The 14,716-nt window shown below is 45.2% G+C and overlaps 1 protein-coding gene across 13 annotated transcripts in view; it reads left to right on the plus strand.

The window, feature by feature from the left end:
- Window positions 1-14,716, plus strand: part of EPS15L1 (epidermal growth factor receptor pathway substrate 15-like 1) — a 77,598-nt gene that overhangs the window by 46,517 nt on the left and 16,365 nt on the right. For 6 of the 13 annotated variants that reach the window (XR_193538.1, XM_012729066.1, XM_004688648.2 and 3 more), the window contains exons 16-21: window positions 312-467; window positions 5,345-5,468; window positions 6,225-6,275; window positions 7,288-7,424; window positions 9,478-9,538; window positions 10,457-10,539. Coding sequence is in view for 12 of the 13 variants with exons in the window: in XM_012729066.1 (XP_012584520.1) it covers window positions 312-467; window positions 5,345-5,468; window positions 6,225-6,275; window positions 7,288-7,424; window positions 9,478-9,538; window positions 10,457-10,539 (612 nt within the window). In the remaining variant the exon portion in view is untranslated. Of the gene's footprint in view, window positions 1-311; window positions 474-5,344; window positions 5,469-6,224; window positions 6,276-7,287; window positions 7,425-9,477; window positions 9,539-10,456; window positions 10,540-14,716 lie in introns of all 13 variants that reach the window. The other 7 variants (XM_004688650.2, XM_012729065.1, XM_012729068.1 and 4 more) reach the window with 2 other exon arrangements.

Here is a 14,716-nt window from a genome sequence, read left to right on the forward strand (position 1 = left end):
CTGTCTGGATCTTTCCTCTGACCTGTTTTTGTTCCAAGTCAACAAGTGCTTATTTGGGTGTGTGCCTCCCTCAGGCCATGAGAAGGATCTACTCTTGGTTCATGAACCATCTCACTTATCACAGATGTAGTGATATAGGACTGTTCATGAACCATCTCACTTATCACAGATGTAGTGATATAGGACTGTGCATGAGTAATTCAGTTCTTCATGTGAATTGTTGGGGGTTAGGTAGAAAGAGAGAAAAATGTCCTGCCTAACGCATTTTCCTGAAACCTCATGTGATTTTTGTCCATATTTCTGTTGTGCAGGCAAGAAGCAAACTCTCCCAGCTTCATGACAGCCACCAGGAAGCCCAGGAACAGTTTGACCAGGCGCTTGATGGAGCCCGAGGCGCCAGCCTGACCAACCTAGCTGACCTGAGCGAGGGAGTCTCCTTGACAGACAGGGTCGGTTTTGGAGCCATGGTAAAGGTCGAATAAACGTGTCCTAGTCCTGGATTAAGTCTCAGGTTGTGAACAGAGAGTCCCCTGCCTCCCAGAGTTCGTCCCTGCCACCCTCAGTTTTGTCCAGGTGCAGGGTTTTTGTTTTTTTTCTGCTGCTCTGTATGTCCCCATCGTCCCTTCAGCCTGGCATCTGGGCAAAGCCAGGGGAGGGCCAAATATTTGGTAAAAATCTGTTTTATTGCCATTTCTGTCTAACAGAGGGCTAGTTAAAATCTAATCAGAGTTGGATCGGTCTCTTCATACATTGTGAAACCCCACATCCTGCTACCTAAGGGACCGGGAGAATGTGTTTGTATTTACTGTTAGGGCACCTTGGAAATCAGATGTATCCATAAAGAACAAGAAGTGAGAGACCTTCTGCGGTTTGCTGGTTCACCTATGAATTGGCTTCTCTCCTGAAATTTAGTTATATTAAGCACTTTGTTTCATACTCCATGATCCTAGTGGTCCTGATGAGATCTGAGGGACTGGGGTCTGTTAGGTGTTAGTGGGCTCTGGAACCATGGACAGGCAGCTGGTGTCAGCCACATGTCCCTGTCCCTGCCAGGGTCTGCCATGGCAGCCTAAACCCTGACTCATGCCATTTCCAGTTCAGTCTGGATGCTGAGAGCGCATCTCATGGTGTTGAGGGAACTGATGGGGTATGTTGTTTCTCTATGGATCTTTTTGTGCTCTGCTTTGACAGTTCGGCTGGCTCTGTCTCCTCTGCCTCTCAGTGTCTGCTCTGCCACCGGGGAGCCTTTTATGAGCCCACCTCCTGCTTCCAGTCTGTGTGCTTTTGGACATCTTTTGCTGTCTTAATGTCTCTCTCTTAATAAGACTTTATGGCCCTTTATGTTCATTCCTTGACATGTTTCTTTCTTCAGTAGCCAAGTGCTCAACCCCATGAAAGGAAGCTTATGTTTTCCAAACAACTTTAAAGGCATTGTGGGTGTTCTCACCTGCCTCCTGCTGCTTCCCTCTGCCTTTCAAATACCCACTCCGATTTTGGGGTCTGTGGAGGTTTCCATGTCCATTCTGGGACTCTTTGGCAGCTCTACATCTAAGCATAGACTGTGAATATTAGTTTCTCATGAATAGTGTGAGGCAGGAATGCACTTGCTGTCTGGCTATTGTGGTGTGTCTCAGTTTCTCAGCAGACTTTCCTTGTCTCATCTTCCTTGGTTACTCTTCCTCCCTGTCCCTCCTTGTTCATGAGTACCTCACCTTCAAGCCCTGCTGCAGGTTTTGATATACTTGGTTTCCTTGGATAAAAGTTGGCAGTAAAGTGGCAAATCCAAAGTGGCCCATGACACCCCTTTACCTCCATTGTTTTAATTGTCTCATAAGTGGGCAAAGTTTACATGATAGTCAATCATCTTGGGATGTTGATGTCAGATATGCTACATAAAATTCACACTCAGTCAAACTATATCCTGTATAAATACAGTGTTTAAAAGCATCTTTTTGGGATTTGTTTCCATTTCTTAATAAACGCATTAAAGAGGGCTCTTTGTTTACTCCTGAACATTTCAAGACTGCTCCAGAGAGGGGGGTGAAAGGGATGGGCCAGTACAATTACAGAGGTGCTTCTCAAGCCTTCTAAAGCTGGACAATTTTACCAAAGTTACTCCGTTTAGTGCTTTGCTCATGTGGTGTTATTTTGTCCAAGTATCACAGAATTGTTAAATCCACCTATATTCCTCTCCTTTCATCTGAAGTGAGAATACTGGCCTCTTGCCCTTGATGACAGTAACCTAATCAACTCATGTCAGAGAGGAGAAGTTAAGTCATCTCAGACTGACTTATGCCTAATGGAGGGCTCATCAGGAAAGATTGGGTTATCCATCATGTCTGACCCCTGGGGCCTGCAGGAGCTGGTGTTGTCAACTCTCCAGGACTCATTAATAAATCAAAATTTTGTAAGTTTGTGTAACTTGAAGTCAGCCACTATGGGATTAATTACACCCCAGAAATGGCAGAAGTTCACAGCCATGGCTCTCCCCCCCCCCCGCCCCCCGAACTTGGGTTCCCAATTTGCCCCTGCCCCTTACTCTTCTGGGGTGAAGGACTGTCAACAGATGACTCCCTTCCAGGCAGTTCATATCTATTTTCTGGGAAGTGCAGACCATAAGACTGGTCACTGAACTTGCTGTTGAAGGTGTTTTAGCACTGCTGAGGAATGTATCCTCCCAACCTGTGCTGGTGTGAGCCTGGCAGACTGCTCAGTTTTCCCTGAGAAGTGGCCAGTGGATCGTAGCACTGTAGCATCAGTGGTGAAAAATCTAATTTTCTGCTCTGATTATGAAATGGCATCAAACCACAGCTGACAACATGAACCCTGCTGGGGTCTTCTTGGGCTTCACCTTTGTAGGGGGGAATGGTTTCCTCCTCAGGCAAACAGTTGCTCCCGAGAGATCGCAGACCCATTAATGATTCAGCTCAGGTGGCTTATGGCCCAAGCCCCAGGATCATTCTCTTCTCTGCCCTTGTCTTCTGCTGTTTAGTAGTCTTCCAGTGATAATTGAAAACATTAATAAACAAATAAATACAAAACACAACCATTTTGTAAATCCACACCAATTAAGTAGTAGGAGCTTTTATTCTACGGCCAAGCCATCATTCTTAATATACTGCTTTGTCCAGATTGTTCTCTCTCTCTGTCCTCCTTCTGGAACCATGCAGCTGCCTCCCTATGCAGTGTGAGGGGTTTCGTTCCCACTTTGGTCTCCCAGCTTCCTTAGATCAGGCTTCTGAGTCACACTTATCTGTGTCCAAGAGCCCCATCGGATGCTTGTTGGGCACCTGCATCTTGTGATCCTTGTGCTGTCCATGCCAGCTGGGGGTGCAGAGCTTGGAAACCTGCACCTACTTGCCTAAGAACCCGGCTCAGTTCCCCCCTTGGGGAACCCTGTGGTTGGAGTATCCAGACAATTTTTCCCAGGTAAGAAAAACCTGTAATGATCCAAGGGCAGGGGTGTTGGTCCCTTCTTCCTGTCAGCTCAGCACCTGAGCACTGTCTTGCTCTTCCAAGTGGGTAGCCTGGGTCTGCCAAGGCTTTAGCAGGAATCTTCCTTTGATAATTTTGGTGTCATTGCTGTCACCATTGTCCCTATATTTTGCAAAGCCCCACGTCTTTTCTTACTTAGTTCTGGTCAGTTGGAATAATGGATGCACTTACCTGGCCCAGCATGCTCACATGTCTGCCGGACTTGGCTCATTTAAGGGTGTTGTGCTCTTGTGTGTCAAAGTCACAGAAATCTTCATGTTTTCACTAAGGGTGTGTCTCTAGTCACCAAAATAGAGTTGGGATTGCTAAACCAAGTACATTGTTCCTGTGCATATTGCCAGCCCCCTCTCTCAGCCTTTTCCACTATAAACATGTGCTCTTCAGAAGCAATTTTTTTTTCTTTCTGCTTTAGATATACTTGTTTGTTTCTAGAAATAAGTGCTCTTAAAAAAAAATGCAAAGTATTGAATATGCTCTAGTGACTCTAACTGCATTAGTTCTTGTTTCCTCCCAGGATGTAAAGAGCCAGCGTGCTTCTTGGTGTGGAAATGGTGCTTGTTTAAATGCCCACTAGGTATATACTCAAGATGTGAAGGTGGTTGAGGGTAGCCACACCTTTGAATGAGGTCTGTGCTACAATTTCTGGGTGGCTCCTTACACATTCTTTTTTTTGAAAATTCCAAAAACAATACCTTTTTTCTGATTCAGTGATTAGAAAAAAAATTAATTATGGTAAAATACATAAAACATAGAATTTACCATCTCAACTGTTATAATTTAATGTTTCTTAACCATTTTTAAGTACATAGTTCAGTAGTGCTAAGTTCATTAGCATTTTGTACAACTAAACTCCAGAAATTTCTCTTCTTTCCATTACACATTCCCCTTTATCCCCTGGCACTCGTCATTCTACTTTCTGTCTCTAAGAATACCATTCCTTTAGAGAGATCATCATGCAGTATTCATCCTTGTGGGTCTGACATATTTCAGCACAATGTCCTCAAGGTTCATTCATGTTTAGCATGTATCAGAAATGCCTTCCTTTTTGAGGCTAAATAATACCCCCAATATATAGTCATGCATTGATTAATTATGGGGATATGTTCTGAGAAATGGGTTGTGTGTGAATGTCATAGAGTGTCACCGCTATGCATGAGATAGGTCTAGTTGGTGACCAAAATATTAGATGATGCACTACTCTTAATACCATAACTCTTTATCCACTCATCTACTGATGGACATTTGGGCTGCTTCCACTCAATGATTTTTTTTTTAATGAAGCTGATTATTTTTTTTTAGATTTATTTATTCATACAGAGCTGGGGTACAAGCCAGAGGTGCAGAGGTGGTGAGTGACTTCACCAGAGACAGAGTGGGGAGCAGAACAGGCAGATCAACGAAGTACACTGCTGAGGGGAGCAGTGGGCCAGTCAGGAGAGGTCTGCTGCACCATGTGGGTCACCTCCATGACCAGGGATTGAACTCTCACTGAAGCGGCTGCGGCTCGCTTGCAGTGCTATGCTCTAACCCATTGCGCCACCAGGGAGGGCCCCACTCAATGATTTTAAATAAACTTTTCTTTTAGAAGAGTGTCAAATTTTTAGAAAAAGTGCAGGCATAGTGCAGAGAATCTCCAGCCTGTCCCAGATCCAGCCTCCTCATTGAAAACATCATATGTAGCAGTGTTGATGCATGATTACTAGCTAAAACTCACATTTCTTCAATGATTTTTTTAAAAAAAACTTTTAGTTTCACTTAAAAGGAAAGTATGAGTTAGGTATAGAATTCTGTACTGTGTTTTATATCTGAAATAATAAAACCCCTATGCTTTCTCTTCACAAAATTACAGGATGATCCTTTCAAAAATAAGGCCTTGTTATTTAGCAACAATACACAAGAATTGCATCCAGATCCTTTCCAAGCTGAAGATCCCTTCAAATCTGACCCATTCAAAGGAGCTGATCCTTTCAAAGGTATTTCAGTTGTGGGAACCCCCTTGCAAATGGGAAGGGTACTGTTTAGCATAGTCAGTAGTGACACCATCTGAAGTAGTGGAGGAAAGGAATTTGAGCTTAACCTCTTGTGTTTTCTGCCTTACCCCAATTAACAAAAGATCTGAGGCACTGAGATACCTGGAAGGGTAGGCTCCAAATCCACATGCTGCCCTATTAAGGCTGGATTTACCCTGAACAGGAATTCTTCCTATTCATCCCAAAGAGTTGAGAAGACAGATGATATGACTGAAGATTATGAAAGTGCCCAGTAAGCAAAAGTTTGCCATAACATCTCAGGTCTCAACTTTGTGAGCTTCCTTTAGAGCCATACACAAGTCAAGAATATCAAAGAAGAATTTTCTCTATTTCAAGAGTAGAACAGTATTTCAGAAGAAATGCTGAGATTGGGTGAGGCCAGTGGGACTTGTTCCCAGTGCTGACTGGGGTTGAATCACCTTAGGTTGGGAAGTGAAACAGGCAGCTCCCCACACGCTTGTTTTCTAGGGATGGCATACAGATGAGGAGGGGGCATCTGAGCAGGGCAGCTGAGACACTGGTGAAACCCAGCGCAGAGGGAGTATGTCCTGGCTCTGCTGCACTTTCCTGGCCAGTCTGCAGGGAGCAGCCAGCTGTGCTTGCATTTCACCTTCAGTGTCTCAGCTGATACTGCTTCTGTGCTGCCACTGGGGCGTCAAGAATTCTTCTGTCATACAGCTCATGTTCTCTCTAACCTAGGTGACCCATTCCAGAGTGACCCTTTTGCAGAACAACAGACAGCTTCAGCAGGTAAGAGAGCCTATGCTAAGAGTTGTTCACGTTGAGGGAAGTGGACAGATACCTTTCAACCTCTTCCCAGGTTTATGACATGGCTCAGGGGGTTAGTTTCTGAGGGACCGGCTAGTGACACCATCCTTCTGGTCAGTCTGGTGCCTTTTTCCCTATCTTGTACCACGGTGAGTAAAAATACAAAAGAAGCTTCTGGTACTAGGCACTTGTTTGATCATGCCTGGGGAATTTAGATCCCTTGTGCCTGCTGTGTCACTGTGATGGCATCAATGATATCCATACTTGGTGGACCTTCTGTTACCACATCCAGAATTGTAGCAGCGTAGATTGGGAAGAATGACCAGCACCTTGCATGAAATCCTAGAGTCCTGTTTCCTCCAGGTTAAGTGGCTTTCCCTTTCTTCCAGTAACTGTGTGCCCATTCCCCATGCAAGGGGAGGGAGCCCACTGGGTCAGGTATGGGGACTATGCTGCCTGTTTGTTTTTATTGAGGTAAAATTAACAGCATTGGAAAGATAATGAGCCATTTAAAATTATACTTTGCAGTAGCATTCAGTACATTTTAGTATGTTATGCAACTCTCATCTCTAGTTCCAGAACATTCCACCACCTTAAAAGAAACCTCATCCATCCCTAGGTGCACTGATGGCCATTAATCTGCTGTCAATGGATTTATCCATATTGTTTATTTTTGCTATTTTTAAAATCTTCTTTGTTGAGAAGGATAATTTATGCACAACAAAAGTTACCTAATTTAAGTGTATAATGAGGTATATTTTGACAAATGTGTGTAGGTGTGTGGGACTGCGAACATTTCCCTTATCCTGTATGGTTTCCTAGTCCTCCATCCTGGCATCCACTGATTCTACTTTCTATCACTATTTTACCTTTTCTAGGTAAAATCATGTAAATTGCATTGGTCAGTTACATGTTTTTTTAAATTCAGTTATTTTACTAAATGTTACATTCTTTACTAATGGAGCATTTTTTCCTTTTTACCTCAAACACCTAGATCCATTTGGAGGGGATCCTTTCAAAGAAAGTGATCCATTCCGAGGCTCTGCCCCTGAAGACTTCTTTAAGAAACAGACAAAGAATGACCCATTTACCTCAGACCCATTCACGAAAAACCCATCCTTACCTTCAAAGGTGAGTGACACTGAAAAGGTATGGAGGCCACTTGGATAAAGGTATGAGTGGCACTTGGATAAAAGCAGCCCTTCCTCTTCCCCCGTGACTTAGGGAATCATCCGTCTAATTGCTCATTTGGCTTGACAGATATGGGCCTGTGTGTTGCGTGAGGCTGTGCAGGAACTGGGTCATTAGCCATGTCTGTTCCTAGGTATCATTGGTCACCAGTTCCTGTGAAGGCTACGTGGTCCTATGAAGCAGTGTCTCATCCAGTTCTTTTCTGTACCTCCATTACTTAATTTATGACACCAGGTTTTTGTTCTTTTGCTGTCCCACTTTGTCTCTTCCAACAAGGACAGCACAGGACACAGCACCACATAGCACAGCACATAGCACACTTTTGCCATTCCTAGAGCACAGTGCTGATGGTGACATGGGGTATCAGGTTGCTGCCGAGGGCCTGGTCACGCAGTGAGAAGCCCGTATTTACAGCCTGGCAGCACCTGGTATAAAGACAGACATGCACACTTGTCCCCTAGAATAGAAACCACATGTTCTGCACAATGATAGGCTAACCAGACTGGGTCACATTGGTGTCAATATAGGGTTAAAAAACAAACAAACCAAAATTACTTTGTGACTGTACAGAAAATTTTTGTGTATAAGTAGGGCAGATTGATATCCTCCCTTCATGTTCTTAACACATCTCTTTCCCCACCTTATTTTTTTTTTTTAAGATTTATTTATTTTTTATGCATACAGAACTCAGGGTACAGGCCAGAGGTTCAGGGGTGGTAAGAGGATTCACCAGAGTCAGAGTGCATATCAGGAAGACTGACTAAAATAACACTGCTGAGGGGAGCAGTGTCTGCTGTGCCATGTGGGTCACCTCCCTGGATGGGAATCAAACTCCTGCTGAAGTGGCTGTGTCTAGCTCTGTCATGCTGCACTTTAACCAATTGTACCACCAGGGAGGGCCCTAATTTCACCTTTTCTCTGTTGTTTACCTAACCTTGTAAAGTATTTATTCCAGGTATTGTACTTCTCAGTTTTAGAATTTCCATTTATCTCTTTCGTATAGATTCTATTTCTCTGTTAAGCCTCCTAACTTAACATATTTGAGCATATTTTCCTTCACCTAACTGAGCACATTTACACTGCTTTAAGGTTACCTTCACCTGAGAATTCTAGTATCTTGATCATCTTGGGATTGGCTTCATTTTTTGAGAACCTGCTTTTTGGGGATCCTTTTTTTTGGTCCTCTGCCTGTTGAAAAAATCCTATACACTGAAAGTGCTCTGTTTTGAAGAATAGATTCTGTAGTATTCCTCCAAAGAGAGTGGATGGCTTTGTCTCAGCAGGCAGAAAACTTAGTGAGACTCACTTTGCAGACTCTTTGGACACATCTGCAATCTCATTCTTGTGGTCGTGGCTGCAGGCTGCTCTGAGTTTGCCCACCACACACAGATGTATCAGGGAACTGGAGCTCCCGTCTTTTCTGTCTCTTTTTCCAGATGTCCAAGTCCTTTCACACAATTCTATCTGCTGGTCTTTAGTACAGAAAGTCAATGAGTTTATTATTGGAGTCTTGGAGTCTTAGCTGCCCTATACTTTTAGACTTTACCTGTTAACGTGAACAACTCAATCTTTTTTTTAAAGATGTATTTTTACCAGAAGTGGGGAAGAGCAGGTAGATTAAGTACACTGCTGAAGGGAGCAGCAGGTGAGACAGGAGAGTTCTGCTGTGCTGTGTGGGTCAGCTCCCTGGCCAGGGATAGAACTCGTGTTTTCAGTGGCTGGTGATAGCTTGACAGTGCTGAGACTTTAACCCCTGTGCCGTCAGAAAGGCCCCAACAACTCAGTCGTGTACTGTTTTCTACTGTCAAGTTTCAGTTCTCCCTCAGGTGGTTGCCTTTTTTTTTGGTCTGGGATTTACAGGTGTTAACCAATGGAGCATCCATCTGTTGGGATTTTACTGTCACTGGGGTATGGAGACATCAAGAATGTGGTTAAATGAATACATGATGGAACAAATGACCTATTTTTTACTCTCCTTTCTCCTTTCACTTAGCTCGACCCCTTTGAATCCAGTGATCCTTTCTCATCTTCCAGTGTCTCCTCAAAAGGATCAGGTGAGATGATGGGTTATTTTTATTCTAACTCTTGGCAGTGCAAGTATCTGCCCAGTTAATAAGCATTCACCTACCACACTACGTGTCCTCAGTGTTTTTATTATTAGTCAGTGGTACCCGGAGCCTCACCTGAGGCAGTTAAGCCAAAATCAGTACCCACTGGCCGCCTATTTTCCCAAACAAGAGCTGGTGTTTTTCCAAGAAGTTTGGTGATTTTAGTTCTCTACTTAATATTTGTATCTTTGGGTTTTTTTTCCCCTTTAAAAGAATCCCAAGTTTGTCTTAGAGTACTGGCTTGTGCTCTAAAGGAGAGAGCAATTGTGGACTCCTCCTCACTCTTGGGAACAGGCCCCATGTGACTTTTGCTGCCTTGCCTAGCACTTCGCTTCTTGGTTACAGAGTGTGATATCCTAGGTGGGTGTGTGTAAAGGCAAATCGCCCCATAAAAGGAGAAAGAGTTCATTGTCCACATATGACCTTCCCACCACTTAAGTGGTGTGGGGCTCATGGTGTGAAAAACCTTCCCAAATAATTCATATGGATGGTGGGTCATAAATGACCTCCCCACAGAAATCATGTGGGCTGCTTCTTGCCCCTAACGCCTCCCCTCGTGCTTCCACAGGGCACTTTTCACTCCTTTAGTGACCTTGAACAATGTTGCCTTAGAACACTGAGTTCTTTGACTTTTCCCAGCTGGCTGTGAGAAACTGTCTGGCCAAGTGTGCATCAAGTACAAGCCAGAGTGGTTGAGAGTGGAGCCCTTGTTGAGGGCATTTACTCACATGCACTGGCCAAGAAACACAACCTGCCCTGTTCTCCTGCATTGGGTTGTTGAGTATAGAGGGGCTGCCCTTGCTCTTACCCCAGGCGGTATGTGAGTGACTGGCCTGTAACTGCCTCTGTTGGTGCTGCTTGCAGGTCCCTTTGGAACATTAGACCCCTTCGGAAGTGGGTCCTTCAGTAGTGCTGAGGGCTTTGCTGACTTCAGCCAGATGTCCAAGGTAAAGCCCCTCCCATGGAGGATCTGTACCTCTGCCAGTGTCTTTGTGCCTTTGTCGTGGTCTTATTGTGGGCTGCCAGGTGTAACTGTTTATGCCACATTTTTATTTCCCCGCCACCTTTCAGTTTGAAATACCTCCCCACATGAGGTTGTGGGCAGGTCTAGAATGCACTTGTGGCTGTGTGACTGGACCCATTTCTCTTTGCCTGCTTCCGCTGATGTCCTTTGGGTCCAATGGAGTCTGATGGCGATTGGCTCTCAAGCAATGAGGTCATCGCTGTGACTGAACAGACTGGGGAGGTTGTTTAGACACGTAGGATCGTGGAGGGGAGTAGGGTGTAGGCCTGGTGTGCAGCTGCGGCTGGCAGGCAGGAGGCACCCAAGAAAGTGGCCCATGTGTCTGCAGCTGTTAGTCTGAGAGAACATGTGGGACTGTGGGCTAGGCTCAGGGAAGAATACAAGTGAGCTGTTCGAGGACCAGTCACATCCACTGTTGGACTGGACAACATCTTCCTGATCCCAGTTTCATAAACTGAGTGTAGCTCCATAATGTTATTTCTGGGGAGAACACTTGTGGAAGGTGGATTGAGGGTGGAATCTTAGATGTAGCAACAACTTATTTTTCTGAAATGGCAAGTCAAGAAATATCAGAAATCCATTACTGTGAGAAATTCCAGAAGAAACTGCTCTGAAATCTAAAGCGTTGACTGGTGAGTAAGGTAGTGGAAGGGTCTGCTGTCTTCATTGTACTTTTCAATATCCCTTAGTTTTAACTGAACAGGAAAGTTTCTCTTAAGAATTGAGGAAGGCAGTATCAGGTGCCATCTGGGCTTAGAACTTCCCCACTGCTGAACACTGATCTGTTTAGATGCTGCCCACTTTTTCATTCATTCCATATGTCTTTATTGAGGTCCAGGTTGCTGGTGGGTGGGCGGGGCTGGGAGGCAGAAGCAGAACACAGCCCCTCCCTAGCTGGGGAGGTTCATAGCCAACCAGGGAGGGATCTATGGGGCCTGGAGGCAGTGAGGGGAAGGGAGCCTGAAGATGCGGGGCCTCAGCAGCCACCCCCTCCCCCTGCCCCCCAGTCATCTTCCTGCTCTGTTCCTTCAACCTCAGGAACAAGTGATTATCTTGGTGCTGCGTGCCTGTGGTTAGCAATGTGTGATTGTGGCGAAGCTTCCGAGAAACATCTGAGATGCTGTTTAGGCTTTCAAAGAAGGGTGTGAACATAAACTGTCAAGGTAGCGAATCCAACTCTGGCCAGAGGTGGAGTGTTAGTGCCTGGAGAAGGAGCCTCCACCTTGTAGGGAGAGACTGAAACCTGGACTGTGGAGACTGGGTTGGTCAGAGGCACCAGGGCTGTCAGACTCCTCCTGTGTCCATTGTTCCCATTAAGCCAACAGAAAACCAATCTCTGTGATCAGAAAGCTTCAGCCACACGGTGGCAGCAATCTCCAGCGAAGGGTTTCTGGTATATTCTTGAGTCCTCATAAGTGGTCTTCTCCCTGCTGGAGGCTGGCTCCTAGACAAGACGGCATACCCTTAAGTCATCAGTGGCCAGAGCGAGGACAAGGATGAGGATGTGAGCCAGGGCCCTGCTTCAAGAAGCATCCCACTAAAGGGTCTGCCCCGGCAGTCTGTCCAGGGCCTCAGAGCCCACCATTCTGACTGCAGGTGTTTTTCCCTCTTCTTTTTGTTTTGTTGTTTTTTAAAAAATAATATAATAGTTTATTTTTACATCATTTTGTGCCTTTTTCCATCTCAGTTGTAATCCCCATGGGCTTCCCATCACCAAATCACCCGTGTGCCATCAACATAGTGTTTTTCCCTCTTTTAACTTTCGCCTCTCTCCTTATTCTTGGGGGCACCATCAGACTTTACACACACAACACAGGACTTCAGGGTCATCATCCCTTCCATCCCCAGCACTGGGGAGACAGAACTGGCCTGGCCATGGAAAATGTGTCCCCTCCCTTCTTGTTTTGTTTCCACTATCCCTTTAGTTCTGGTGCCATGTCACCTGTGCCGCTAAACACTGAGCCCTAACCCTGGAGGTCTGTTTTTCCCTTTTGGTTCTCTTTCTGTTTTTCAAGAACAACATAGTGTATATAAATAAAAGGCTGAAGGAAATGAAAGTAAGGTGGTAAGAAGGTGTTTTTTTTCTTTTGGGCTTTTTTTTTTTTTCTCTCTCACATTGCCAGATTCTCTCCATCTGAAGGGGGTGGGGAGGCAGTGCATCTTTCTTAATTCTACCTGGAATCAAGTGTCTCTGTTGATGATTCCTTTAGAGGGTTCTTTGGACTGTTAACTGAATTCCCTCCAATACCTGAAGAGATTTTTTCCAGACCACGTTGATCAGAAACTCCATTATCTTGCTTTAAAAATTAATGCCCCAAAATAGATATCAGGGAGCATCTGAGAATGAAAACAAGAGTTGAATTTCATGAGTTCACCATCCCCCATGAAAAAAACCACTTGTGAAAGATAATAGCTGGTCATGAGCCTACTTTTGTTGTTTTGTAGTAATTCCCAATCACATTTAGGGTTGTTTTAAAAGTTCAAACTTGTTTTAACAAATTCTGTATACTGGAGCCCCCAAACATGTGTCTGTCAGAGCTGCTTTTTACAGAGGCTTTTCTGTCTTGTCTTTTTCTTACACTGTACTCAGTCCCAGCCCAGAGAGTACCTAACAGTTTCTCACTGAAACCCTTCTAAAATTAGCGACTTTCCCTGCAGTCACAGCCCAAGTAGGAACAAGTCCCAAAGGAGGTGACTTGGGGAGACTTGAAATCATGAAAATTAGGAGTGGGAAGTGACACACATCTTTGGGTATTAAAAGTGGCACACACAGCTGGAAGCGTTTCCCATTGGAGTGAGCCAGCTGCTCTTCAGGTTTAAACAGAACAGGGGCTGTGTGGCCTTCAGTGTCCCCAGCTAGGTGGCCACAGCTGTGAGTGTGTCCCAGAGCTCACAAGTTGTGAACTCTGAGCAAGCAGACCCACAAGTTGCACCAGCTATAGAGTGGCCTGGGTGTCCACCCAACTGAGGGTAAACTCAAGTCGGGATGTCTGTGTGGATACTGGTGGACATGGTACCTGGGTGCCTATCATTGGAGGGGGTGTGTTCAGAGGGCTTTGGCTCTACACCCCTTTCCCACGGTTGTGCCTTTCCAGCATCTAAGACAAGGGCTAGATTCCTCCTAGGGCCTCATGCCAACTCTGCAATCAGAAAAGGGATTTGGTTCCTGCCCATTGACACAATTGTGGGGATCATCTGAGCTCTCGATACAAAGGCTGTAGGAAGAATGGAAAACCAGCAGTCGCTCCCTCCACCTTCTCTGTCTCCTTTGCCCTCATGCCCTCCTTCCCAGTGACAGGCGCCAAACTGCGTACCTCATGCAGTTTCCTCTGGGAAAGTATCTGTAGCTGTGGATAATGGAAAGCAGCAGAAATAAAGCATTGGTAGCAGATGGGACTTTGTAGGTTCTTACGGGTGTCTGTACCTGTGTTTGTGGCATAATGATCACTGTGTGTCTTCGCTGCCACATTGCCTGGCTGACATTACCTTCTTGCCTTTAGCTCTGTGAGCCAGGGCCTGACTTCATTGTTATGTCACAGATGAGCAAACTGAGGCATGCTGTGGTTTGGAGGTGGCAGGGCTGAGATAGCCCTTTTCTCGCCATGGACCTGCCATTGCACTGCCTTCTCCATGCCTGCGTGTCTCTCCCAAAGATCTGAAGGTAGGGTGCCTAGAACATGGCCCCGGATCTACTAGAGGGGAGGTGTGTGCCAGATGCTCAGGACAGAGCCCACAAGTCCCAATAGGTAGCAGAAATTCCCACCCTGACTCTACTGCTGAGGTTGTGTCACCTCTCTGTGCCTTGATTTCCCTCTGGGTAAAGTGGAAGTGGTATGGGACTTCTCTGATAATTTCTTGGGCCCAGATTATATAAGAAAGTCCCAGAGTGTGCTTTTGTGTTCCTTTTTGTCTTCTGCCCCTAGGTCTGCCCACTAGGGACAGAATCACAAGTGCTGCTCCCAAAGCTTTCCCTATGCCAGCCAGAACACCACAAGCCTCCTTTCCTTTGTCCTTTGAGAAGCACATTAGCATTCTTAGCTTATTTCCACCAATTTCCTTTTGTTTCTTATTGTGATATAGCTCCTTGCTTTACTTTTTTC

This window comes from Condylura cristata, unplaced genomic scaffold (assembly GCF_000260355.1).
Source record: "Condylura cristata isolate star-nosed mole 26May11 unplaced genomic scaffold, ConCri1.0 scaffold00024, whole genome shotgun sequence".
Classification (NCBI taxonomy): Eukaryota; Metazoa; Chordata; class Mammalia; order Eulipotyphla; family Talpidae; genus Condylura; species Condylura cristata.